This window comes from Oratosquilla oratoria, chromosome 12, assembly GCF_046742065.1.
Source record: "Oratosquilla oratoria isolate Oo_2021 chromosome 12, ASM4674206v1, whole genome shotgun sequence".
NCBI lineage: Eukaryota > Metazoa > Arthropoda > Malacostraca > Stomatopoda > Squillidae > Oratosquilla > Oratosquilla oratoria.
This window is the reverse complement of record NC_134788.1, coordinates 21,140,233-21,167,688: the sequence shown is the minus strand read 5'-3', so window position 1 is coordinate 21,167,688 and position 27,456 is coordinate 21,140,233. Positions and strand designations below refer to the sequence as shown.

Here is a 27,456-nt window from a genome sequence, read left to right as displayed (position 1 = left end):
TTATTTGGTTTCTTTTTGTCACTTATTTTTGAGTAGGGGAATAACATTAGCTAGCTTCCATTCTCTTGGGACTTCTCCGGATATGATGAATTTCTTGAAAATAATTTCTAATAGAACAACAATCTCATTTTTTATTTCCTTTAAGATTCTGGGATGCCAATCGTCAGGCCTTGGTGTTTTATTAACCTTGAGTTTTTCTATACACCTTTAAATTTTTTCTTTTGTTATATTTACCATAGAAAGTTCACCCTATACTTTTCACAGGTTCCAGTTTGGAGTTCACTTTGACGTGTTTCGTTTACGAATACAGAGGTAAAATAGTTGATTAATAAGATACACATTCTTTCATTTGAATATTCAAGTTGACCATGAGCAGATAATAGTGGACCAATGTGATTCCTAACAAACTTTTTATCTCTAATGTAACTAGGAGGAGGAGGAGGAGGAGGAGGAGGAGGCGGAAGATAAAAAGGAACAATAAAAAAGGAGTCTTATTCCTTTTTTTTATTGTCATTTCTATTGTTCTTATTGAGGAAGAGAATGGGGAAGAGGAGGAGGAGAAGGAGGAATATAAGGAGGAAGAACATCAGGAGGAGGAGGAGGAGGAGGAGGAGGAGGAGGAGGTGGAGGTGGAGGTGGAGGAAGAGATGGAAGATGAAAGGGAACAATAAAGTAAGGGGAAGAAAAGGAGGAAGAGAAGAAGAAAGAGGAGTGGAGGTAACCAAACCAAAAAGGGGGAGGAGAAACGGCGGCGAAAGGGGACGAAGAGGAGGAGGAGGAGGAGGAGGAGGAGGAGAAGGAAAGGGAAGAGAAAGACGAGGGCTAGAAGAAGAAAGAAGAGGAGGAGAGTGAGGAGGAAGAAGAGGAGAAGGTGAAGGAGAATGAGGAGGAGGATAGAAGGAGAAGTAGAATAAAGAGGAAGGAAGTGCCAAATGGATAATGATGATGATGATGATGATGATGGGAAGAGAGAAAGATGATGATAAGAAGGAGGAGGAGGAGGAGGAGCAATAAGAGAGGAAACACAAAGAAAAAGGGAGAGTGAAGAAGAGGAGAATGAAGAAGAAGAAGAAGAAGAAGAAGAAGAAGAAGAGAGGGTTAATGAGCATGAGGAGGAGGAGGATGAGCAGGAGGAGAAGGAAAAGGAGGAGAAGGGAGAACATGACAAAGAGAAGAATGTTTAGAGAGGACAGGAGGAGGACCAGGAAGAGAAGGAGGAGGAGGAGGAGAACATGAAAGAGGAGTAAGAAGAGACAACACGGACTAAAAGAAAAAAAGCTTTAGAAATACCAAAAAACAGGACCCGAGAAAGCCAAACATGTGAGAACAAAGGGGACAGCCGGTTTTTTTTTGTTTTTTTTTTTGTCCCCAATTCCAAACACGCAGATGAAATCGGACGGTTGTTCACCAAGGCTTAAGGGTAAATTAAGAGTTGCATAATATGGCACAGGGACCAAAATATATCAAAACATCATTAAAAACAAAAACAAAAAAAGAGTACCATATGAGTGCTGAGGACAGCCTGATGTATTGAATCCCTGTAAAAGCTGTCCCGTCAGTCATTTTGGGGAAACTGGCAGAGGAATAAAACAACGACGACATGAACACAAGAATGACGTAAAAGCCCACCGGACATCAAATTCTCTAGTGGTTCATGGAGACAATTTTGGCCCCACCTTCCTGACTGGGAAAATAGATACAGAGGTACTCCACAAAGGGCTAAGAAAGCAAGAAAGAAAAATATTCGAAGCAGCGTACATCGCTTCAAAGCCTTGCAATAATTATGGAGAGGGATTTCTTAAATCATCAAAGCTGACTAGCGACTTTGTTCGAGGTGAAGCGGAACGAAGGAAGGACGGAGATAGGAGATAGGGGAGGAACGGGGTAAGGAAAGTGAAGTGTAGTATCATAAGCTGTAAATGTTCTCTCAGTGTATTATACTCTTAGGAAGTCCCTTAAGGACGAAACGTTAGTAATAAAACTCCTACGTTTTTTTTTTTTTTTTGTTTTTTTTTCTTTTGCGTTTACCTCATCAGCCTTTCCACTCATATACATATATATATACATACACATATATACATATATATATATATATATATATATATATATATATATATATATATATATATATATATATATATATATATGACGTAAGTGGAATAGGAAACACAGGAGTCTTAGTCTGAGTTTATTCCTGACTAGTTTGGCAGGTATGCTTTTTCAAAGGAATGGTGTACAATCGAGCTGTGGACATTTTATACATGAGGTGGACCTCACTACCTCTCCGTGTTACCATAGTTGGCGACAAGTGTGAACATTACATAGTCATTGTAACAAATAATAAGCAAATGTAATGATAACACTGGGGAGCACTCATTTTGTTGCATTTAAAAAAAAAAGACTTTTCTATAGTCAACTTGAGTGTGCTGATTTCAAATCTGAAGTCGGGTTTTGTCTGCAAGCTACAGATTTGATGCAATTTGACATTGTTATTTATTTTTTAAATTTTCGTTATTATAGGAAATTGCAATATCAGCCACAATTCTTTTGTTCACTTGAATCTTAAAACAGTATGAAAGCCATTTCTGTACATTTATTAAGGCAAAAGAAACAGAACATTAACAGAACATCTATCCCAAAGTTAGATTAGCATCCTTCAGAACATCACCACAGCTGATGGAAGCTTATCAATTTCTTTGTGTATTTTTTTCAGGCAGGAATTTGCGTTTGTAACTTTTGCGTTTGTACATTTCATCTGGGCAATTTCGTTTAATGCTCCAGCAGTAGTTAGCCATCATACTTTTGTCCCAGCGCCCTTGGTAGCGTTCTTCCATGATCTTTAGGTCTTGGTGGAATCGTTCTCCTTGTTCGTCACTCACAGCCCCCAGGTTGTCAGGGAACTGATCAAGGTGGCTGTTCAAAAAATGAAGCTTGATGCTCATGTTGCACCCGAGATCACGAAAAGCGAGGAGCATTCTGTTCACAAGTTCACTGTAGTTCTCCGCCTTATTGTTTCCAAGGAAGTTCTGAACGACTGCCACAAAGGATAACCATGCTGCCCTTTCTAAAGCGGTCATCTTAGCAACAAACTGATCATCACGAATTAGGGTTCGAATCTGTGGGCCATCAAACAAGCCTGCTTTGATCTTCTCAAATGATAACCCTGGTAAAGCTGTGATGATGTGTTGGAAACATTCACCTTCGGTTTCCAGTGCCTTGACAAATTGTTTCATCAAACCTAATTTGATGTGAAGAGGAGGAAAGATGATCTTATCTCTGTTTACAATTGGGTCTTGTATGATATTTGGCATGCCTGCTTCAAGGGTGTCACGAATAGGCCAGTCCTTCTGGACCCAATGTCTGTCTCGTGCTCGGCTGTCCCACATACAGAGGAAACATGGAAACTTGGTGAAACCTTTCTGTTGTCCAAGAAGAAAGTTGACCATCTTTAAGTCTACACAAATTATCCAATTGTGCTCATGATACTTTAATAAGTCCATGACCATTCTCATATCATCATAGTCTTCCCGCAAATGCACTGAGTGACCGACAGGTACTGTTCCATAAACATTGCCATTATGTAAAAGAACACACTTTAGACTGCGTTTTGAACTGTCTAAAAAGAGTCTCCATTCAGCAGGACTATAGTAAGGTACACCCAGTTCTTTGAGAAGCCCTGGGATGTCATGGCAGTAAACAAACTGTCTGTCTTTTGAAAAGAAGGTCACAAAAAGCTGGTCACGCTTTCTGAAATATGATACTTTAACAGAGTGATCAACAAGATTTCTGCCTTGTAATCTTGATGCCAAAAGCTCTGCTGCTTTCTTTGAATGACCTAAATCCCGCACTAAATCATTCAGTTCAGCCTGGGGAAGAGGCTTAGGGACGGGGAAAGGTTCAGTGTCTGAAGAACAGTCCTCCGATTGTGAACACTTTTCTGACAATTCACTGTCACAACTGTCTTGCTGGCTTGTATCATGTCCAATGTCTTTATCGTCCAATGAAGGCAAGCCTTTGAAAACTGGAACAGGTACTTCTTCAGAGTGCGGAACAGGCCGAATAGCTGAGGGAATGTTCGGATACGTAATCTTATGTCGGTTTTTCTTCCCAACACCCGTTGTGTTTACCATGCAGAAATAACAGTCAGTTACATGGTTGGTGGGTTCGCGCCAAATCATTGGAACTCCAAAAGGCAGACCTTTGCGTTTTCCTTTGGTCCAGTCTCGAAGCATTTCCTCACAATTGTGGCACACAACATGAGGAGCCCATTGCTTGTCTTGATCACCAAGATGAACTTCAAAATATGCCTTGTAGGCACGCTTGACGAACGAGGATATGTTACGTCTCTGACGATTGAGTGTGTAGCATCCACATATGTAGCAGAAGGCATCAGGCTTGTTTCTGCAATGATGTCTCATTCTGGAAGCCATGTTTGAACTGAAACAAAAGAAGAATGATCAAGATATTAGAAGCTATCTATATATATGGACGTTAAAATGCTTATACATGGTTTACGCAAGTTCACATATGTACAATTTCATTAACCTCAAATTACATACAAACTAGAGCTTGTAGAGAAAAACTAATTTCAGATTTGAAATCAGCGCCTAAAACTCTTTCAAAATCCGTTAAAATATCCAATGCAACTCAAAGTTACTGAAAAAGTGTTCCCCTGTGTAATGCTAGCAATATGAGTGGTGGTAAAAATGATGATAACATTAATAACAGCAATGAAAATAATGATAATAGTAATAATAATAATAATAACAGTAATAATAATAACAAGATAACAACAACAACAATAACAATAACAATAATAACAGTGATAAAGATAATAACAATAATGATATTGATAATAATAATGATAATGATGATAATAATAATAATAACAATGATAATAATAGTAATAATAGTAATAATGATAATGATAATAATAATAATAATAATAATAATAATAATAATAATAATAATGAAAATAATAATGATAATAATAATAATAATAATAACAATAATAATAATAATAATAATTGTTATTGTTGTTGTTGTAAGATTACCTCGAATGGGGTAAGATTATGACAGAAAATTTTGAAAGTAATAAAAAGATGTTTTGGAAAGAAATTAAGAGAGGAAGAGGAGGCGAATCGAGTAGAGAAGAAAAGGTAAAAGGTGCAGATGGAGAGATGATAATGGAGGAGAAGGCAGTAAGGGGAAGATGGGCAGAATATTTTAGGGAGTTGCTTAATGTGAAGGAGGATAGGGAGGGAAAGATAGCTGCAGTGGGAAATGCTAAGAAAATGAGAGTGATGAGTGAAGAAAATGGAGGAGAAATAAGGAAGGATGAAGTGAAGGCAGCAGTTAAGATGATGAAAGCAGGTAAGGCACCTGGTCTGGATGGATGTCATGCAGAATGTCTAAAAAAAGGAGGTATAGTGATGGTGCACTGGTTGGTGAGGTTATTTAATGTTTGCTGGAGAGAAGGTAGAGTGCCAGAGGACTGGAGGAGTGCGTGCATAGTTCCACTTTACAAGGGAAAGGGGGACAAGTGTGAATGTAGTAGTTTCAGAGGGATTAGCTTGTTAAGTGTAGTTGGGAAGGCTTATGGGAGGATCTTGATTGAGAGGATTAGGAGAGGAACAGAGGGAGTAATTGGTGAGGAACAGTGTGGGTTTAGGACAGGTAGAGGTTGTGTAGATCAGATTTTTGTGGTAAGACAGATATGTGAGAAAGCTATAGGAAAGGGGAAGGATGTTTTCTGGGCCTTTATGGATCTGGAAAAGGCTTACGACAGGGTAGACAGAAAAGCACTGTGGGAGGTTATGCAGATATACGGGATAGGAGGAAAGCTGTTAAGAGCAGTCAAGAGTTTTTATGAGAGTAGTAAAGCTTATGTTAGGATTAGAAATGGAGAGAGTGTATGGTTTGAGGTAAAGGTGGGAATTCACCAGGGATGTGTCATGTCACCTTGGCTGTTCAATGTATACATGGATGGGGTGGTGCGAGAGGTAAATGCAAGGATAATGGGTCGGGGGTTGGAGATGGTGAAGGAAAATGGAGAAAAGTGGGAGATAAGTCAGTTGTTTGCTGACGACACTGTGCTTGTAGCAGGGTCAGAAGAGGATTGAAGAAGTTAGTGGCAGAGTTTGGGAAGGTGTGCGAAATAAGAAAGTTGAAGATAAATATGCGTAAAAGTGTACAAGGGGAGAAAGTCAATAGACTGGAAGTGAGTACTAAGAGAGAGAGACTGGAGGAAGTGGAAAGTTTTAGATACTTGGGTGCATATGTGGCAGGAAAGGGAGGAGTGGAGGCAGAGGTAGAATGTAGATTGAGAGAAGCAAGTAAATGCCTTGGGGAATTGAAACGTGGAATGAGAAATAAACATTTGGAAATGGAAGGTAGGAGGAGATTGTATGAAAGAATGATTGTGCCAACAGCACTTTATGGGGGCAGAAATATGCAACAGGGAGGAAAAGCGAAGAAGTTTGAATGTGTTTGAGATGAAATGCCTGAGAAGTATGATAGGGGTTACTAGGCCAGATAGAGTGAGAAATGAGGAGAGCGGGAGTGGAAAGGGAGTTGGGAGATAGGGTTGAATAAAAGGTATTGGGATGGTTTGGACACATGGAAAGAATGAGTGAAGAAAGACTAGTGAAAGAGGTGTGGAAGGCAGAGTTAGGAGTGAACATGAGGAGGCGACCAAGGATGAGATAGATGGATAGTTTAAAAGGTGTACTGAGAAGGATGGGAGAGGACATAAGATAGGGGTGAATGGAGAATGGTTGTGTATGGATGATGCCGTGATGCATGAGGGGGAGTGGGTAGGGGATTGGGGTGAGGGAGTATGTATGAAAGGTAAATTGACGCAGCCCAAAGGGATTTCTCCCCATCTTCTCCTTTCTCGAAGGCTTTGTGTAAGTCTAGGAAAGTACAATGAGCCCATCCGTCCCTTTCTTGTATTATATATATTAGTCTTGAATAAAAACAAATTAAATTTGTGGTACATGATCTTTCCTGTCTGAATCCAAATTGTCTTGAGTTTATTATGTTGTTTTCTTCTAGGTGTTTACCCATCTATTCTCGATCAATTTCTCACAAATTTTGGCTACAGAGCTTGTTAGGAAGACCGGTTTGTAATTAGATGGTTCTTCCTTGTTTCCTCCTTTATATATTGATATTATGTTGGCATTTTTCCAGTCCTTTGGTATTTTCCTTCTTTGAGTGAGCAACTTATCATGTTGTATATTTTGTCCATTAGTTCTTCTTTGCATTCTTTTAGTATTCAGTTTGCAATTCCATCTGGGCCGTGCGATTTCCTAACGTCAGGGTTCGTTAATTGCTCCATTATTTCTTTTTGTGTTATTATTGTTTCCCTCATGGGGGGAGATCACGCTTTGCTTCCTTCGTTCCAGTACAGTTCTGTGCTTTTTCTGTAGTGAAAACAAACTTGAAGTGATTGTTCATGACTTCGGCCATTTCTAGATCTTCTGTGTATTCTGTATTTCCTTGGCGTAGTTTCACCATTTCCTATTTATTTTTAAGTTTACCATTCACATATCTATAGAATAGTTTGGATTGATCTTTACATTTTTCTATGATGTCGTTTTCATAGTTTATTTTTCCCCTCTTTGCACTTTTACATATTCATGTCTATAGTTTATATGTATTTGCCATTTTCCTGTTGTTGTTTTTTTATATATATTTTCTCCATCTTTTTCAAGCTTTGTCTCTTCTATCTTTCGCCTCACTGCATCTTCTGTTAAACCAGCATTTAACGTACACCCTCTCTTGTTTCTGTGTTGGTACGTGCCTATCCACTCCTTTATTATAGATTTCCATCAAGGTCGCCCATTTCTCTTCCACTTTTTTCTCTTTAATGTTATTTTTTTTTTCCAATTTGTATTTTCAAAGAATTTCTTAAATTTTCCAAAGTCTGTTTTCTTACACATCAATCTTCCTTTTCTGTATTTTTCATTTCTCTCCATATATATTTCTTCCTTTAGTTCAGCCTCTATTAGTATGTGGTCACTCTTTCTGAATGGTGTCTTGTGTTCAGTTTTATATACAATTTCAGGGTCCGTTGTAAATACTAAATCAAGTCTCGATGGTTCTTCATTACTTCTGTATCTGGTATTTTCATTGACCCATTGTGTCATTGTATGTTCCATTGTCATGTCCAGTAATGCATTCCCCCATAGACCCTCTCCTCCCTTCACTGTCATCTCCTCCATCAGATTTCTTTCCAGTTAAAATCCCCCAGAAGTACCAGGTTAACTCCGTCCTTTTGTATTTCCTTTAATGAATACCTTGTATCTTCAAACATTTTTGAATGCTCGTTTTCTTTCCAAGAGCCCGTTTTTGGGGGCACATAAATCATCACAAAATTTCTACTTTTCATGTCTCTATCTTCAACTTTTATCATTTCTACATTGATTTACCCTCAGTAATCTTCGTCACATTCAAGTTTTTCTTGGCCAAGAACATGACTTCTCCCTGTTTCTCGTTTCTGTTTTTAATCCAATAATTGTATAACCCGTGTCCAACACTATTAGGTGGTACTGGATCCCTTACTTTCGTCTCCACAATTACCATTATGTCTGGTTTTTCATCTGACAGGTAATCATTTAGTTCACTCGATCCTGAGATTAATCCATCAATATTAGTATAGGCCACATTTAATTTTTTTTTTTTTTTTTTCCTCTCGCCTGCTCTGATGTGTGTGTGTGTGTGCATGCCTGTATAGCATTCTTATAGTTGTTGAACTTCTCTATAGCATTCTAAGCTTTTCCGATAATAATTTTCTCTTGAAGAAGATTATGGTAAACTAGATTTCCATAATCTTCCATTTATTTCAATGTTTCGTCTTTAATAAGACATAATCAGGAGTAACCTTAATTATTGAGGACAATGGATAGGTATACACTATAAGAAAAATGCAAATGATGTGAGACAATAGATGAGAAATTTCTCATTTGTTGTCGATGATAGGGAGGGAGACTGATGCAGACTGACCGCGCACCTTCGTTGACGCACACCTAAACCAGTTGACATTTCCAGGCAGCAACTGAAGAGTTAACATGGTCGAGCCGGGAACCTTGGAAGGAGAGCCATGGCAGATGGCCTTGAATGGCAACGTGCAATGCTTGAGGTACCTGTATAATTCGGGCGAGTACAGCAACTTGGACATCGTCTTGCCAGGCGGGGTTTGCATCAAGGTAAGTGTGGAAATTCTCGTCGGACATCTTGCACTCCTTGAGCAAGGTGGGTGCTGCTTTCACGCGCGTTGCCCCCCGAGGAGGGCCTTGGAAGTAATCCCCAATTCCCTCAGGCCCACAGGCTGATCCTGTCCATGAAGTCGCCCGTGTTCGGCGCCATGCTGATGGGACCCATGGCGGCTACCGGTAAGCAGCTCGACCTTCCAGAGGATCCCCCCGAGATATTCCGGAAGCTTCTGGATGACATGTACCTGGACCAGATGAACCTGAAGTCTGTTGAAGAGGCTCTTGAGGTGTACGTAATGGCCCGCAAGTACCTGATGGAACCTGCAAGGAAAACTTGTAAGCAGGTATGGGGGATCCATATGTTGAATTGCTGCATTCATCTGTGTATGTGAAAAAATGCTGTTCATGTGTGGAACATGGCTGGAGCCCATCCACCCACAGAGGAGCTATGGCGTGACCTACACATGTTTGTACTGGATGACCCATATATGATGCTCAATGTACTGTTGGCTCTGACTAATTATATATATATATATATATATATATATATATATATATATATACATATATATATATATATATATATATATATATATATATATATATATATATATATATACATATATATACATATACATATATATATGTGTGTGTGTGTGTGTATGTGTGTGTGTGTGTGTGTGTGTGTGTGTGTGTGTGTGTGTGTGTGTGTGTGTGTGTGTGTGTGTGTGTGTGTGTGTGTGTGTGTGTGTGTGTGTGTGTGTGTGTGTGTGTGTGTGTATGCTGGTAACCAGGGGAAAATACAGACAAAAGTACAATACAAGGACAATATAAACGGAAAAGTGTAAACCTAGGAGAGGTAACAAGGTGTCATACGGGAAAAATAGGAGAGGTCACAAGGCGTCACAAGGCATCACACGGAAAAATTAGGAAAGGTCACAAGGCCCCACACGGAACCATGTCATTTGTCAACTTTTGGGATTAACCAAAATCTCCCGTAGATATGTTTAATACTCAGTTTAACAAAAGAAAAAATGAAGTTGTTGTTAAAAGGGGAAGATGTTTTGATTGAGCAGTTTTCTTCCATCTCACCTTCTCTTCCATATATGTACGGACTCATCAAGACACATAAGCCAAACAACCCAGTAAAACCTATCATTAGTTCAACCGGGTCGGTCTCGTATAAGCTGTCCAAGTGGCTTGTGTCTTTACTAAACCCCTTAGTTGGTAACATTTCAAATTCAAATACTAAGAATAATGTGGACCTAGTAGAGAAACTTAATAATTTGAATATTGATTTCGATTTCAAATTTGTAAGTTTTGATATAACTCATTTATTTACGAAAGTTCCAATTGATGATTGGATTGGATATCTCACGGAGACCATAGATGAGTTGTCTTTACCGATTTCACCTTTGGCTTTTTATAGAACTCATCAAGTTATGTATCAAAGATTGCAAGTTTGAATTTCATGGTGAATATTACACTCAAAACTTTGGTATGGCAATGGGCAATCCCCTTTCGCCAGTATTAAGTAACCTATATATGGAATCTTTTAAAAAGAGGTTACTTAGTAATATTTTACCATCACAGGCGGTTTGGTACAGATATGTAGATGATGTTTTATGCCTGTGGCCTTGTACAGAAAATTTGGACACATTCTTAGTTTCACTTAATAATTTAGCTCCTATTAATTTCACAGTGGAATCAGAAATTGATTGTAAATTCCCTTTTCTTGATTGTTTTATTCATAGAGAAGGCAATAGTTTTAAATTCCGTATTTATAGGAAACCTACTAATGTAATGTCATATGCCCACTACTACTCTGATCACCACAACAAAGTTAAATATTCAGTGTTCTCTTCAATGTTTTTACGTGCTCTACGCATGTCCAGCCCGGAATTTATTGATGAGGAATTTGAAAATGTTTTCAACATTCGTTTAAGCTTAAAGTACCCTAAGACTTTTATGAATACTGCTCTCAAAAGAGCAAAGAAAACTGTTTGTAGGAATCAACCTACACCTCCCTTTGAAACTAAGAATCTTTCAGTCTTGCCATTTAGTGAAAGTCTTTCTCAGATTCCTCATTTACTCAAAACATGGAATGTTAATGTAGTCTTCAACAATTCATGCACATTCAAGAAATTGATTATTAAGAATTCTCCAAAAAATTCATGTGGCTGCATATACAAGGCTCCTTGTAAAGATTGTGGGAATTTGTATGTAGGACAAACAGGTAAAGATCTCTCAACTAGAATAAAGCAACATAAATATAGTGTCAGAACAGGACAAGACTCTAATGCTTTATTTGTGCACATGAGGGATTATGATCATTGTATAGACTGGACTAAGGCATCGTCAGTTTTATCATATAATTCTATTGTTAACAGGAACATCATTGAAAGTAGCCTTATCAAACAAACTGAGTCAGTCAATTTGAACATAAGTAATGGTATGTATAAATTAGATAATTACATAATTAAGAACATTTGTAAACAATTCGGTATAGGAGATTTTGGTTAACCCCAAGAGTGGACAAATGACATGGTTCCGTGTGGGGCTTTGTGACCTTTCCTAATATTTCCGTGTGGTGCCTTGTGACCTCTCCTACTTTTTTCGTATGACACCTTATTACCTCTCCTAGGTTTACACTTTTCCGTTTAGATTGTCTTTGTATTACACTTTTGTCTGAGGATGTGAATCATACGAAAATCGACTAAAACATATAAATCTGTTTTCCCTAAAAAAGCGTAGACTCAGAGGTGACTTGATACAGGTCTTTAAGATTCTAAAGGGAATTGAAAACATCAAAAGTGACAAAATGTTCACATTGAATGAGAATCAGACAAGAAACAATGGTCTCAAACTATCCAGAAATAGATTCAATTTGGAAGTAGGTAGAAACAACTTTGCCAACCGTGTAGTTGTTGTTGTTGTTGTTGTTGTTGTCGTTCCCTAGACTGTCTGTCCGAGCAGTCCCGTCTCCCCAAGGAAGGCCACAGCCGAAACTGGGTTTTCCCACAAATCCTTTATAGAGTGTATGTTGTGTTGTTTGTGTGCATGATTGTGTATAATGCAGTCTTCCATTATGTGTTGTATGGTATGGGGTGAAGTGTTACATCCTGGGCAGCTGTTCACAATACGGTCGTCCAGCCTCTTCTGGTAGCTTAGAAGTGCTGGGTGGTGACCGCATCGCAGTCTGGCCAAGTGGACTCTGTCCTTTCGTGGGAGAGAGGATTCAGAAGGGTGGATATCAGGGGGTCTGGCATGCAGCAGTGTGTTGTCTTTCAGTGTGTTAATGGAGCGGTGAGTGATATGATTATGAATATGTTTTCGGAGGCTGGTATTTGGTGGTTGTGGAGGAAGAGAAGAGAGTATCTGTGCGTAATAAAGGTCTTTGGGTGTAGTTTTAATGTTTCTTGGTGTGTGTGGGTGTTCTGCTATGTAGTGTAGCGGGTGTGATGTGTTTGTGGTGGCTGCAGCAAGTGTTTGTGTGCCTCTCATGTCGAGGTGGTCCTTGACTTTGAGGACTTTTGTTTCATGGTGTAAATGGTCTGTAGGTGTTGTATTTGTGCAGCCTGTAATTGTTTTTAGGGCTTTGTTTTGTATGATTTGAAGGGTGTTGTGGTGTGTCTCACTGAGATTAGGAGCCCATGCAGGACTCGCATAATTCATCACTGAGCGTATGCATTGTTTGTATATTGTTATATTAGTTTCTTTGTTTTGTCCAAATGTTGTTCCAGTGATTGACTTAAGTGCGTTAAGTCTAGGTGTGCATTTGTTTTTTATGTTTGTGAGGTGTTTGAAAGACATGGATGTATCGTATGTTACACCAAGAATTTTCGGTGTGTTTGTGTGTGGTATTAGAGTGTTGTTGATGTAGAGATGAGGTATGTATTTGTGTTCTTTTGTCCAGTTGGTGAGAAGTGTTGCTGTAGATTTGGTTGGAGCTATTTTGAGTCTGTGATGAACCATGTGTTGAGTGTGTCAAGGTAAGGCTGGATTATTTCTGCAGCTTTGTCTGTGTTACGATGTGTGCATGTGATTGTTATGTCGTCTGCGTAGGAAGAGATTTGTATTTCTGAGGTGTCTGGTGTGGGTAAGTCATGCATGTATAGATTAAATAATGTGGGGGATAGAACTGAGCCCTGTGGTACTCCGTTCTTACTGTTTCTGATGTGCGATGATTGGCCATTATATGACACATGAGCATTCCTGCCTGCCAGATAATTGGCCAGCCATCTTTTGGTGTTATTGTGCATGTCTGTGTTATATATTTTATTTGTTAGGTTGTGGCGGGGGATAGCATCAAAAGCTTTACTAATGTCCAATGTTATAAGAAGTGTTCTGTGGTGGGGCCTATCTGAATTGATGCCATCTAAAATTCTTTGTGTGAGGTTTGTCAGAAGAGTGTTTGTGGAGTGTAGTGGCCTAAAACCGTGTTGTGAGTCAGCAAGGGGAATATATGGTGTGACAAGTTGAAGTATTAGGCGTTCAATGACTTTAGAGGGGGTGCAGAGAAGTGTGATTGGGCGGTGCGATGTTGGGATTGTTGGGTCTTTGTTCGGTTTTGGAATGGTGATTATTTTACCATGCTTCCAGATGTCGGGTATAGTGTTGTGTGAATAGCTGTAGTTTGCAATGTTTGTGAGTGCGTGTATACCTTGTGGTCCAATGTGTTTTAGGTGGATGTTGCTTATGTTATCAGGGCCACAGGCAGATGAGTGCTTGAGATTATGCATTATGAGTTTTGTCTGACTGTCTATGAAGGGTGTATAGTCTGAGTCTGTGGGGAAGTCTTTCTTACGTCGAATGGTGCGTCGGTCGTCAGGGTGAGATGTAAGATGGCTCGTCTGTGCAAAATGACTTTTGAGTGCGTTTGCTTGTTGTCTGTTTGAGGGTAGATTATCTGTTGTTGTGATTATTGCTGCGTGAGAGCGTGTAGTGTTAGTGTTGGATAGTGTGATGCTGTTGAGTGTTTTGTACAATTTGCTGGTGTTTGTTTTGTGATCAAGTGTATTGATAAAGTTTTGCCAATTTTGTGTTTTTTGTTCATGTATTTTATTGGCAATCACAGTGTTTAGTGTTTGTATTTGGTCTGCTATGTTTTGAGGGATAGGTGTGGGGGTATCGTGTTTAAGTGTGTCACGTTGTCTGATGAGGCCTTGGATTTCTGGTGTGAAGTTGGGGTTGTGTGATTTTCTGTTGCCTCTAGGGATGTATCTCTTGTCTGCGTTTTGTATGATTGTATTAAAAGCGTGCACAGCATTGTTTATGTTTGTGATTGGTGTACTGTTAAGTGTTTCAAAATGTTGTTCTGTCTCTTCAGTAAAGGCTTCCCAGTTAGCTCTCTTGTAATTGGTGTATGTGTGTCTGTGGCCAGCTGGGGTGCATCTTGTTTTGGTGGTGATGATGATTGGAAGGTGGTCAGAGCCAAGGGCTCCGACCACTCTCCATGATGTTGTTGGGGTTAGGCAGGGGGAGCAAAAGGTGATATCAGGAGAGGAGGGAGTGTAGAGGGCTTGGTATGGGATATGTGTATGATTATGCGTGTTGTTCATGATAGTCAATGAGTCAAATTGAGTCTGTATATCAAGCCCTCTGTCTGTGTCAGGGTTGTCGACATACCAGGCAGACGACTTGGCGTTGAAGTCACCACCCATGATCAGGTTGGGGATTGAGGTTAGTTGGCTAAGTTGAGGTCTGAAGGTGTTTGGAACTGTGGGGGATGATTGGGGGGGAATGTACATGTTAACTATTGTCAGTGTTGAATTGTTGCCTGTGCGGATACGAATGGATTGGGTTTCTGTTGTGTTATCTGTGGTAGGGAGGAGAATTTTGGTTGTGGCACTTGTGTCCACAAAACAGATGGAGTGGTGGATCAGGGTGATGAGTCCACCGCCATTGCCGTCAGTCCGGTCTTGTCTGATGGTGGTGTAATTATGAAATGATGGTGTTTTGTGTGAGTGTCTTAGTTTTGTTTCTTGTAAAATCGCAATGTGTATGTTGTGTTGTTTAAGAAAGTGTTCAAGTTCATGTTTTTTAGTGTTAATACCGTCAATGTTGTGTTGTAATATGTTGATGTTGTGTGTTTTGTATGTGTTGTATGTTGCCGTTTGGGGTTGAGGTTGGGGTGGTAGTGGGGAAGGTGTAGGATCTGGGTCAGAGGGGGGGAAAGGAGAGATCGGGGACAAAGGAAGGGGAGTACTAATCGGGGGTAAGGGCAAAGGGAAATTGGGAGTGGGTAAGGGTGTTGGCTGTGGTTGGGGAGGTGGGAGTGGGGTTACTGGAGGGCAGGTAGAACATGTCCAAGTGTTTGTGTATTGGTTTGTGTCAGCAAGTGTTGTACAAGTGAGGTGGGCCCAGTTTTTGCACATATTGCACTGAACTGAGCCCTTTGTCTGTCTGCTCGAAGTAATGGGTTTAGAGCATGTTGGGCATGTGTATTTTGTGGTGGGCCCAGGATTGCTCTCTACATCTCCGGCTAAAAGTAGAAGAGGGATGATCGCCGGAAAATCACCCCTCAGTGCAGAAAAAACGTAACATTGTGTGTTGGAAAAAAAGGATTGTGGTACTCCCCCAGGTAGGCGTAGCTCCTCCTTGGGGATCGGTGCCATCTGCGTAGAGCTGATGGCCAGGGGTGGTTGCTGCTGATTGGCCCCCAACTCTTGGGGTTGGGGGGTGGTCCCACGACGTAGACGTTGCAGCTCCAGGACCGTGTAGTTAATGAAGGGAATAAACTTCCTGCAGAGGTAGTGCAATGTAGTTCAGTTCGAAGCTTTAAGACTCATTTAGATAAACACCTAAGCAAGATGCTGTAATGATTATAATTTATTTTATATTATTTGTTTTTGCTTTGTTATCATTTGTCGTTTGATTTTCATTTATTATTAGTTATGTGTCAATTTGTTATTATTTACTGTTTACCTGTTTGTTTGTTATTCAACTATACCTATGCATTTATTTATGTATTTTGTTTGTTGCATACGTTATTATAGTTTTTTATTATTGTTATTATTATTATTCTATTATTACTATGATTTTTTTTCGCATCCGACCTAGATATGGACCAAAAGGTCTCCTGTCGGCATGCTCCGCCTTTGTAATCCTTTGTAATTACACGAAAGCGCTTGGGATTTCTGTTTCTTTTTCTTAAGTGGTTACCAGCATATTTCTGATCATGTGTTCAAGTGATTTATTTGCAAAATGTATATGTATATAAATATATATGTATATAATGTATATATATATGTATATATATATATATATATTTATGCATGGTTACTTATGCATTTGTGAACACACGTTCCTAGTGTTTTTATTGCATATATATATATATATATATATATGTGTGTGTGTGTATTATATATATATATATATATATATGTGTGTGTGTGTGTGTGTGTGTGTGTGTGTGTATACATATATATATATATATATGTATATATATATATGTAAATATATATATATATATATATCTGTGAGTGTGTGTGTGTATATATATATATATATATATATATATATATATATATATATATATATATATATATATATATATATATATATTGAGGAAGTTAGTGACAGAGTTTTGGAAGGTGTGCGAAAGAAGGAAGTTGAATATAAATGTGGGTAAAAGGTGATGAGATGTATAAGGGGAGAAAGTAGCAGCAGACTGGAAGTGAGTATTAAAGGAGAGAGACTGGAGAAAATGGATACTTTTAGATACTTGGGGGTGAAGGTGGCGAGAAAGGGAGGAGTGGTATAATGTAGATTGTGAGGAACAAGTAAATGCCTTGGGAATTAAATGGGTAATGAGAAATAGACATTTAGTAATGGATGCTAAGAGAATTTTGTATGAAGAAGTGGTTGTGCTGACAGCACTGTATGGGTCAGAAACATGGAACATGAGAGAGGAAGAGAGGAGGAGTTTAAATGTGTTAGAGAGGAGGAGTTTAAATGTGTTTGAGATGAGGTGCCTAACGAGTGTGATAGAAAGATTAGTAAAAGAGGTGTGAAAGGCAGAGAAGGAAGGAGTGAACATGAGGAGGCGACCAAGGATGAGATGGATGAATGAGGTAAAAGGGGCATAGGGAAAGAGGGGAATGTCTATTGAGGAAGGACAGGAAACAGAAGATAGGGGTGAATGGAGAATAGTTGTGTATGGATGATACTGTGATGCATGAAAGGGAGTGGATGGAGGATGGGGGGTGAGGGAGTATGTGTGGAAAAATAATTTGATGCAGCCGGAAGGGATTTTCCCCCGTCTCCTCTTTTTCTGCATTTGGGGACGGAGAAGGGGGGTCGCCGATTTAATGAAGCGGCCTTGCTGTGAATGTGCTGTTTTGTGACAATGCTTTTGACCCAGGGTAGTGGACAAGATACAGGGATGACCCGTCATCCAGGAGGTGCCAATGTAAGAGGGAAGGAATAGGGTAGAGGGGAGTGGAGTATGTAGGGGATGGAATGGGTGGGAGTGGTTTCTATGCCTTTGTTTTTTGGCTACTTCCCTTGCAAGGGGGGAAAAGCCTTTAATATATGTATATAATATACATACACACACACACACACACACATATATATATATACTATATATATACTGTATATATACTATATATTATATATGTATATATACATGTATATATGATATATACATAAATATACATATATATATATACACATCTTCATAGTGTAAATGGGCAGGAGGTTTTCCCTTAAGCATAAATCATTAAAGTGAATGGCAAGCTTGTTATGACAGAGCTGTGGGATTTTGTCTAGTCGTCGATGTGGGATTTTGTCTTGTCGTCGATATGGGATTTTGTCTGGTTGGCGTCGCCGGAGCTCCGTGTTGTCCTGTAGGTTGGAGGGTGGCGTGAATCTGTGTTCTTTGTCTCGTTTTCATTGGGGAATGGTCTTCTCACACTTGGTAGGATTTTTAAGTCCTCGAGTCGGGTATTCATTCCCGGGGATAGATCCTTAATATACAAAGATTCTAATATGGGTAATCGTCGTGGGTCTTTGTTAGAGTCTATAATCTCCGTATTCTGTGTTAGGTCTTCTCTTCTTAATTTTGCTTGATTGACTTCGCTATGATGATTCTTAGGTGCTCCTGAGTTTAGGTGGTATGACAGACGGCGCGAGAACCTTATGGTGGTCATACCGATATAGGTAGTAGGATGGGTCGCACACTTCCTAACTCTAAGTGTACCTATACACAACATGGGATTTTTGAAGCTCATCGACGGTCTGCCTGGGGTTGTTCCTTAGGAGTAGGTTCGAGTTTTTTTTTTATATAGTAAATACCGAAATTAATTTTGGAGCTTGATTCAGTGGGCTTGATGTTTTTCTTTATGATTTGTTGCATCACTCTCTCATCCTCTTTGTAAGCAGTGGAGAAGAAGGATATGTAGTACATGTTGATAACATTCTGCGCTGGATTGTCTGCTACATTTGCTGGTTTAACATCCTCATACCAATTTTCCATTATTTTCTTTGTCACTTTTTTAATGTCTCTATTGCTAAAACCGTTGCTAATAAGGGCTTGTGATGCTCTTTCTAACTGTAGGTGCACATTTTCCCAGCTACTACAATTGCTAAGGGATCTACGTACATATGCACTAATTGTTGACCTCTTATACCTTTGGGGGCATTCACTCAGTGCGTTAAGGCAATGTCCGGAGTTACTAGCTTTGGTGTAGACTGAAGTATGAAAAGACCCTTCCCCCTGTTCCACTAGGACATCAAGGAAAGGGAGAGATCCATTTTCACTGTTTTCCATGGTAAAGTTGAGGCCTGAGGCTTCTATGAGTCGCCGTTGTAAAGCTACGATTTGCTCGTTATTTTCCGCTTTTACAAAAATATCATCTATGTATCGACAGTATATTTGCGGTTTCTGTACTTCACCGAAGACCTCTCCCTCGATACTACCAAAGAGAACTCCCAAAGGGGATCCCATTGCAACTCCATCTATCTGGCAGCATTTGGTACCTCTTGGGCAGGTGAATAGGGCTTCTTTAGTGCAACTTTCTAATAGCTTCTTCATCACTTCTTCTGGGATGTCGCATTTGGGGTAGCTGTCGTTGTGGTAGACTCTATTGATTATATATTGTATCGTACGATCTACCGAAATGTTAATGTAGAGGCCTTCTGCGTCTAGCGAAGCAGTTACACCACTAGAGTTGTGGTTGGTCAGAATATCCAAGAAGTCTGTAGGGGACCTGACACAGTAGGATGATGGCACATGTGTTCTGGCTTTTGCAAAATTATGTTTGCTATTCCACATCATGACATACGGAGATATGTTAAGGTTACTGCCTACAGAAGGCAAGATTACTTTAAGAAAGAGAGGAAAATACGACAAGAAGCTCTGTTATAACAAGACTGCCATTCACTTTAATGAAATATATATACATATGTATATAAATATATATATATATATGGTATCAGGACAACTGCCCCCGGGACAACTGTCCCCGGGACAATTGCCCGGGGGCAGTTGGCATGATGGTACGAATGGAAATCGCACGATTAGGAACAGAGACATTATTCCTGACCAGTCTCGCCTTATGAGGCTTCTAAGAGGTAATGAAGCCAAGCAAGGAAGCATTCTATATGAAAACCTAAGCAAACCCCAAAGGAAAACATTCGAAGGGATATACATAAACACCAACGATTGCATCAACAGCACAACAGGTGATATTAAGATAGCAAGACGTGGCCTCCAAATACGCCTTGGGATAATTGACCACACACAAGCAGGCAGCTCCCTCCACCCGACACACATCAGACCCGACATAACCAACGGACCAATCAGCACGCAGATTCTCACCATCACATCCATCGTGAACCACAGCAACTTCCTATAAATACCAACGCATTCACATTCTGTAAATCATTACCTCTGAAGAAGACTCGTAAGACGAAACCGGTCAAGAATATGTACAGTATATGTGTATATATCAATATATCTACATCTATATGTATATATATATATATATATATATATATATACATATATATATACATATATATGTATATGTATATATGTATGTGTATATACATATATGAGTAAAAATGTCTTCCATTTTCACACTGCTCAGGTAACACAAAATTGGTTGAGTCAAAATAGGATCAGGAAAGTTGCATGGCCAAATCAGTCCCCGAATATGAACCCCATTGAACACCTCTGGGGCATATTAGACCGACAACTTTGCAAAAAGAACAGGAAGCCATCTTCAAAGCCCGAACTCTTAGGATTACTATGGGAAACATAGCAAGAAATCCCTCAAGATGATGTTTGTGAACTAATCACTAGCAAGCCTAAAAGGGATCTTGCATTGAAAAAGCAAAGGGAATGTCAACCAACTATTAGTTATTCACATTAGGGCCATTTATAAGCACTTTAATTGTATCAATTGCTTTTTTGATAAATTAAACGATTTTTCTTCGTGTCTATTGAATTCTGTCATGTCTATGTATATATGTATTTATAATATTCAAATATACATGCATATATATATATATATATATATATGTGTGTGTGTGTGTGTGTGTGTGTGTGTGTAAATATATGTATATATAATATATGATATACATATATGTATATATGTATATATATATATATATATATGTATATATATATATGTATATATGAGTGGTAGGGTGGTGAGTTCAAACACCAAGAATCCGTTGAAGTTTTATTTCTGACGTTTCGTCCAACTAGGACTTCTTCAGAGTGTACACAAATAGAACAATGACAACTTATATACCCGCACAGCTCACCCCGTTCCCCCTCGGTCAATGCTGCTGCCATCTCTCTTTCGTCTTGCCTCATGGATGATTAGTCCGCTTGCTATCCTCGCCAGCTTGACGAAACCGTCCCGATGGTTGCTGCATGGGAGTGAGGTAATGTATGCTGCCTCAATTGTCCTCCTTTCCTTTCTATCGAGTCCAGTATGGAGCACCTCTGTTTTTTCCCAATCCGGCAAGTGGCCAAATTTGTCGATGTGTACCACTAAAGAGTTGGACGTCCGGTGGGCTTTGATGTCATTTTTGTGCTCAGTTGTCCGCTTGTGAATTCCTCTGCTAGTTTCGCCATAGTAACTAGCGGGGCAGGTTTTACAAGGAATTCTATAAATTAAACTGTTGTCTTCGTTTTCTATTTTGTTTTTAATTTTATTTCTCACAACGTCGCCAATTTTTACCCCCGTGCTGAATGCCAGTTTCAGGCCTGCCTTGGTGAGATTTTGTTCCATGACGTTTGAGCACTTGGAGTTGGGAACGGACAGATACCCACGGTTCTCATCATTAGCCTCTTTTCCTTTGACACCCCTATTTCTTATTTGTAACGCCTTTTCCTTATTTCTATATAAAAAGCCTGCTGGGTAATATAATTTTTTGAAAATATTAAATATGCAATTAATTTCCTCCTGGAGAAATTCCTCACTACATATCCTAAATGCTCTCAGGAAAAAGCCTATAACGATTCCACTTTTTATTTTGTTGTGGTGTGCGGAGAAGAAATGCACGATGTCGTTTTTGTTTGTGCATTTTCTGTGGACTGAAAATGCTGTCTTGTTACCACGTCTCCATACTACTGTGTCTAGAAAGGCCAGATGGTTATCTTTCTCACGTTCCATTGTGAATTGGATGTCACGTACTATCTTGTTTAACTCTTGTAACTTAACATCCAAATCAGTATCTGCGGGTGCGACGACGAGTACATCATCCACATACCGCATCCAGGTGGAGTCTTGGCCCATTATTCCTATGAAATTGTCTTTCTCTAGTACCTCCATGTACAGAGAGGCTAACACGGCACTGAGAGGACTTCCCATAGCAAGCCCACGACACTGAATATATTCTTCGTTGTTGAAGATTAGAGGACCAAATTTTATACAAAGGGAAATTAGTTTTAAATAATCCTTCTTACCTACAGGCAAATCCTCGTCTTTTACGTCCTTGACTACCTCCTCAGCAGCTTTTAATGCCCCGTCAATAGAAACATTCGTAAAAAGGCTGGTTATATCATACGAAACCATGGTCTTATCTGATAGATCTACGTCCTTCAACCTGTCGATCAGGTCATTTGAGTTTTTAAGGTGGGCTTTGCTCAATGATCCTAATCTGGCAGACAAGGGTTTGGCCAAGTGTCGGGCCAATTTGTGTGGGGCACTGCGGATCCCGGATATGATAGGCCTCATGGGAATGTTGGGTTTGTGCGTTTTTGGTAGTCCACGCATACTGGGTGGTCTAGGAGTTTCTTCCAGTAACCCCACTAATTTCTTGCCTGTGGAATCGTTATAGGTTTTTTCCTGAGAGCATTTAGGATATGTAGTGAGGAATTTCTCCAGGAGGAAATTAATTGCATTTTTAATATTTTCAAAAAATTATATTACCCAGCAGGCTTTTTATATAGAAATAAGGAAAAGGCGTTACAAATAAGAAATAGGGGTGTCAAAGGAAAAGAGGCTAATGATGAGAACCGTGGGTATCTGTCCGTTCCCAACTCCAAGTGCTCAAACGTCATGGAACAAAATCTCACCAAGGCAGGCCTGAAACTGGCATTCAGCACGGGGGTAAAAATTGGCGACGTTGTGAGAAATAAAATTAAAAACAAAATAGAAAACGAAGACAACAGTTTAATTTATAGAATTCCTTGTAAAACCTGCCCCGCTAGTTACTATGGCGAAACTAGCAGAGGAATTCACAAGCGGACAACTGAGCACAAAAATGACATCAAAGCCCACCGGACGTCCAACTCTTTAGTGGTACACATCGACAAATTTGGCCACTTGCCGGATTGGGAAAAAACAGAGGTGCTCCATACTGGACTCGATAGAAAGGAAAGGAGGACAATTGAGGCAGCATACATTACCTCACTCCCATGCAGCAACCATCGGGACGGTTTCGTCAAGCTGGCGAGGATAGCAAGCGGACTAATCATCCATGAGGCAAGACGAAAGAGAGATGGCAGCAGCATTGACCGAGGGGGAACGGGGTGAGCTGTGCGGGTATATAAGTTGTCATTGTTCTATTTGTGTACACTCTGAAGAAGTCCTAGTTGGACGAAACGTCAGAAATAAAACTTCAACGGATTCTTGGTGTTTAAACTCACCACCCTACCACTCATTCTGTCTTCACACCTCAATATGTATATATATATATATATATATATATATATATATATATATATATATATATATATATATATATATATGTATATATCAATCAATCAATCAAATCAGCCATCCTGAGTCCACTGCTGAACAAAGGCCTCCTTCATAGCATTCCATGATTCACACGACCGCGCCACTCTCTGCCACGTCACTCCCGCAAACCTCTCGATCTCGTCTCTCCACCTTCTGTCTGGTCTCCCTCTTCCACGCTTCCTATCTCGCGGCGTCCATTCAGTAATGCATTTGCTCCATCGCTCATCAGTCGTTCGTACCATCTTACCTGCCCAATTCCACTTCCTCTCTTTTACTGCTTCCACAATATCTTTCACTCTAGTCTGCTCTCTCACCCAACTTGCTCTCTTTCGGTCTCTCAGTGTTATTCCCATCACTGATCTCTCCATTCTCCTCTGTGCAGTCCTTAGCTTTGTTTCCATCGCCCTCGTCAGCTTCCAAGTCTCACATCCGTAGATTATTGCTGGTAGAATGCATTGGTTGTAAACTTTACGTTTCAAACAAAGGTAGAGAGCCTCTCAGGATTTTATTATACTTACCAAACACTTTCCAACCAATTGTAATGCGTCTTTTTATCTCGTTATCATGATCTTTCGTCACCTTCACCATCTGACCTAAATAATTATACTCTTCAACTTCCTCAAGACTCTCATCATCAATTACAATCTCTTTACTTTGAACTTTCGTGTTGAACATTACTTTGGTTTTACTCTTATTCGTTTTTAAACCTACTTTGATAATTTCTTTGTTTAGATCGCTCAGCATATCTTGCAAGTCGTCTGCTCTTTCTGAAATAAGAATGATGTCATCTGCAAATCTTAGGTGGTTCAAATATTCGCCATTAATCTTCAACCCTTTCTTTTCCCAACTCAATCTTCTGAAAATATCTTCCAAACAAGCTGTAAATAGTTTGGGTGAAATTGTATCGCCTTGCCGTACTCCTTTCTCGATTTTGATCTTTTCTGTATCTTTATGAAGTCGAACTATAGCGGTACCTTTCGAATAAATCTTTTCTAAAACTCTTACGATCTGTTCGTTTGTACCCTGTTTGCGTAGCGAGTTTAGTATTGCTATTTGTTCTACTGAATCAAAGGCCTTCTCGTAATCTACAAAAGCTAAACACAGAGGTATATTATATTCTGTCATTTTCTCGATTAGTTGGTTTATCGCCTGCAAATGGTCTAGAGTTGAATATCCGCTTCTAAAGCCTGCCTGTTCTCTCGGTTAGTTTCCATCTAAAACTTGACTCAGTCTATTTGTAAGGATCTTGGAGAATACTTTATATACGTTTGATAGCAAGCTAAGCGGTCGATAGTTACTAAGGTCCTTCTGGTCTCCTTTTTTATGAAGCAAAATCACTATAGCATTGCTCCACGCATCCGGAACGCTCTCTTGACGTAAGCACTGGGTGTACAACTCAGCTAATTTAATATGAACTAATTCACCAGCGTCTTTCAGTAGATCTATTGATATACCATCTTCCCCAGGTGCTTTTCCTCTTTTCATAGTTTTTAGAGCAAATTCTACTTCTTCCTTTGTAATCTCTGGTACACTACTAACGTCTACACATGAATCTACTGACTCAACTACGGCCTTCGACGAGTAAAGCTCTTGGTAAAATTCTTCTACTTTTTTTTACCATTTTGTCTCTACATTTAATTATTTCTCCATTTCTATCTTTCAAACATATCATCTGCTGCCTTCCTAAAGCATGTTTACGCTCGGTCACTTTAATACTTTTACCTTTCCGAATAGTTTCTTCTATTTCATCCATGTTTCTCTTTCTTTTCTCTAATCTTTGCCTTTTGTTGATAAGCTTGTTTAGTTCTACTCTTTCTATTTCGTCTCTACTGCTTTTAATCTGCATGTTCCTTCTTCTTTTAATTAGGTCATTTGTAGCTTTGGAGTATTTGTTTTCTCTAATGTTTTTTGTACTTCCTACTTTCTCTGCTGATTCCTTAATGATATTCACTAAATTCACATTGATATCTTCCACGCTGTCCTCGTTAGTTCTTAGAGTTTCGAATCTATTTTTAATTTCTAACTGAAATTTCTTTTTATTATCCTTAACCTTTGCAAGGCTTATTTTCCTTTTTAAAACTAGTTTATTTCTCTCGGCTCTGAAGTTGAATTTAGCTGTGCATCCTACCATTCTATGGTCACTACCTATGTTGACTTTATTTATCACCGTAACATTGCTAACGCTTTTGCTCTCATCTCCTAATATGAAGTCTATTTCGTTTTTTGTTGTTCCATTTGGACTTCTCCACGTCCATTTACGACATACACGCTTTTGGAAGAAAGTGTTCATTATCCCCATATTGTAGTTCTCTGCAAAATTGACTAACATTTCACCTCTGTCATTTCTTTCACCTACTCCAAACTTCCCAATGCACGTTTCATCTCCCATCTTCTTCCCTACTTTAGCATTAAGGGGACCCCCCGCCCAAAATCTTTTTTTCTGAAGGATCTTGCTGATTTTTTCTGTGTGATATCTAGGTCTGAGGAAACATTCACAGCATGAGTTTTATTCAGATCTGAGTAGTTTTTTATCTTTTAATAAAAAACGTGAAAAATACCGTATTTTTGGGCTTCTTTCAAATCCTATCTCCTCTTACAATTTTTATTCGATGTCTTTCATTTTACAGCAAAAGAATCTTCTACATATATAAAAAAACAAAATAGATAGCTTTTTTTAATATCTTTGTTTAACGCCGAGGAAAAAATATATAAAAAAATTTATCGAAAAAAGCAAAGTTTTGACTTTGACACGTTATTAAAAAAATATTAATTAACATATGCAAAAAAAACTCTCTATTTTATTTCTTGTCATTTATCTAGCTATTAATAGAGACCTCATATGCAAAAATCGGTTGAAAATTGAGGGAGGAGATAGAATTTGAGTATCAAAAACTTACATTTTTCAGAAATGAGTGTTAAGGTTGTTGTTTTTCTTAGTTTGACTAAATTTTACATTGGACCTCCTAAGACCCATTGAAAACAGGTTCCATTGTATTTTCATGATGATTTTGCATCTTTCAAGTAACTCAGGCACTTTGTACCCTCCTACAGTGTAGGATATTATTCACTCAAAGTGAGGGTCTCATAAGCCGCCACCTCACTCTTTGTCGCAAAGTTTGAGTTCTTGGTCTAGAATGACCCAGCAAGGTAGTCTGATTGCTGGGATTCAGCTCTCTTTCTTTTCTTGGGTTTCCTTTCTGGTGTTGGAACAGGCTCTTGCTGCATCAGGGACATCACTGTGAGGTTTGAGACGCTAAACCCAAGGTGTTGCAACAAGGAGGCATCCTTGTAGCCACTTGTTAGCAAACAGTTGTTTGCGTAGAGACAACTTGTCTGATATAGGTGTAGAGGACAGAGGATCAGGTGCTGAGGATGTGGATGTAGATGGAAGGGAGAGAGCTGCTGGAGGGAGTACTAGTGGTGGTGGCGGAGGTGGTGATAACAAAGTTGATGCTGGGGTTCTTTCTTTCTCCCCTTGAGTTGCTAATGTAGACATTCTTATCTTCTGCAAGTGTGCCTTTTGTTTGGATAGCTTAGGCATGGCTAATATCTTCAAATATCTCTTCACTGAAAAATAGATGCGAATTTCACACGGCAAATTAGTGAATGCGGCAAGCTAATGTGTACATGTCCTTTACTTTGTAAGACTCAGGCCACTGCCAGTCGTGCAGGATGAACTTACTCACACCACATACTCACGTGCATGCCGGACGTAAGAGAAAACTTTATGAGTGTATCAAACGCAAAAAAATAGGGTAAAATATGGTCAAAACGTATGTAAACAATGGTCGTGCGCAGCATGTGGCTGCCGGGGGTGGGAGGGTAGGCCCTTTAAACCCTTTAAAAATGGCGGTACGATAAAAACACTTTGCCGGCATCTAGAGCAAGGTCCCTACTATGTATTTATGCAAAAAAAAAATCGAATTTTTCTTAAATCTGGGGGCGGGGGGTCCCCTTAAAGTCTCCTATTACCAAAGTGTACTTACTTTTTTCTTGATCCATTACTTGACTTAAATCATCATAGAAGGACTCAA

The 27,456-nt window shown here is 39.3% G+C and overlaps 1 protein-coding gene across 6 annotated transcripts in view; it reads left to right on the top strand.

Moving 5' to 3' along the window:
• LOC143031065 (BTB/POZ domain-containing protein 6-like) overlaps positions 1-27,456 on the top strand; it is a 76,523-nt gene that overhangs the window by 27,079 nt on the left and 21,988 nt on the right. For 5 of the 6 annotated variants that reach the window (XM_076194450.1, XM_076194449.1, XM_076194447.1 and 2 more), the window contains exons 2-3: positions 9,052-9,209; positions 9,323-9,559. In XM_076194450.1, coding sequence (XP_076050565.1) covers positions 9,072-9,209; positions 9,323-9,559 — 375 coding nt within the window. In that variant the 5' untranslated portion in view covers positions 9,052-9,071. The remainder of the gene's footprint in view (positions 1-9,051; positions 9,210-9,322; positions 9,560-27,456) is intronic. The other variant, XM_076194446.1, reaches the window with a different exon arrangement.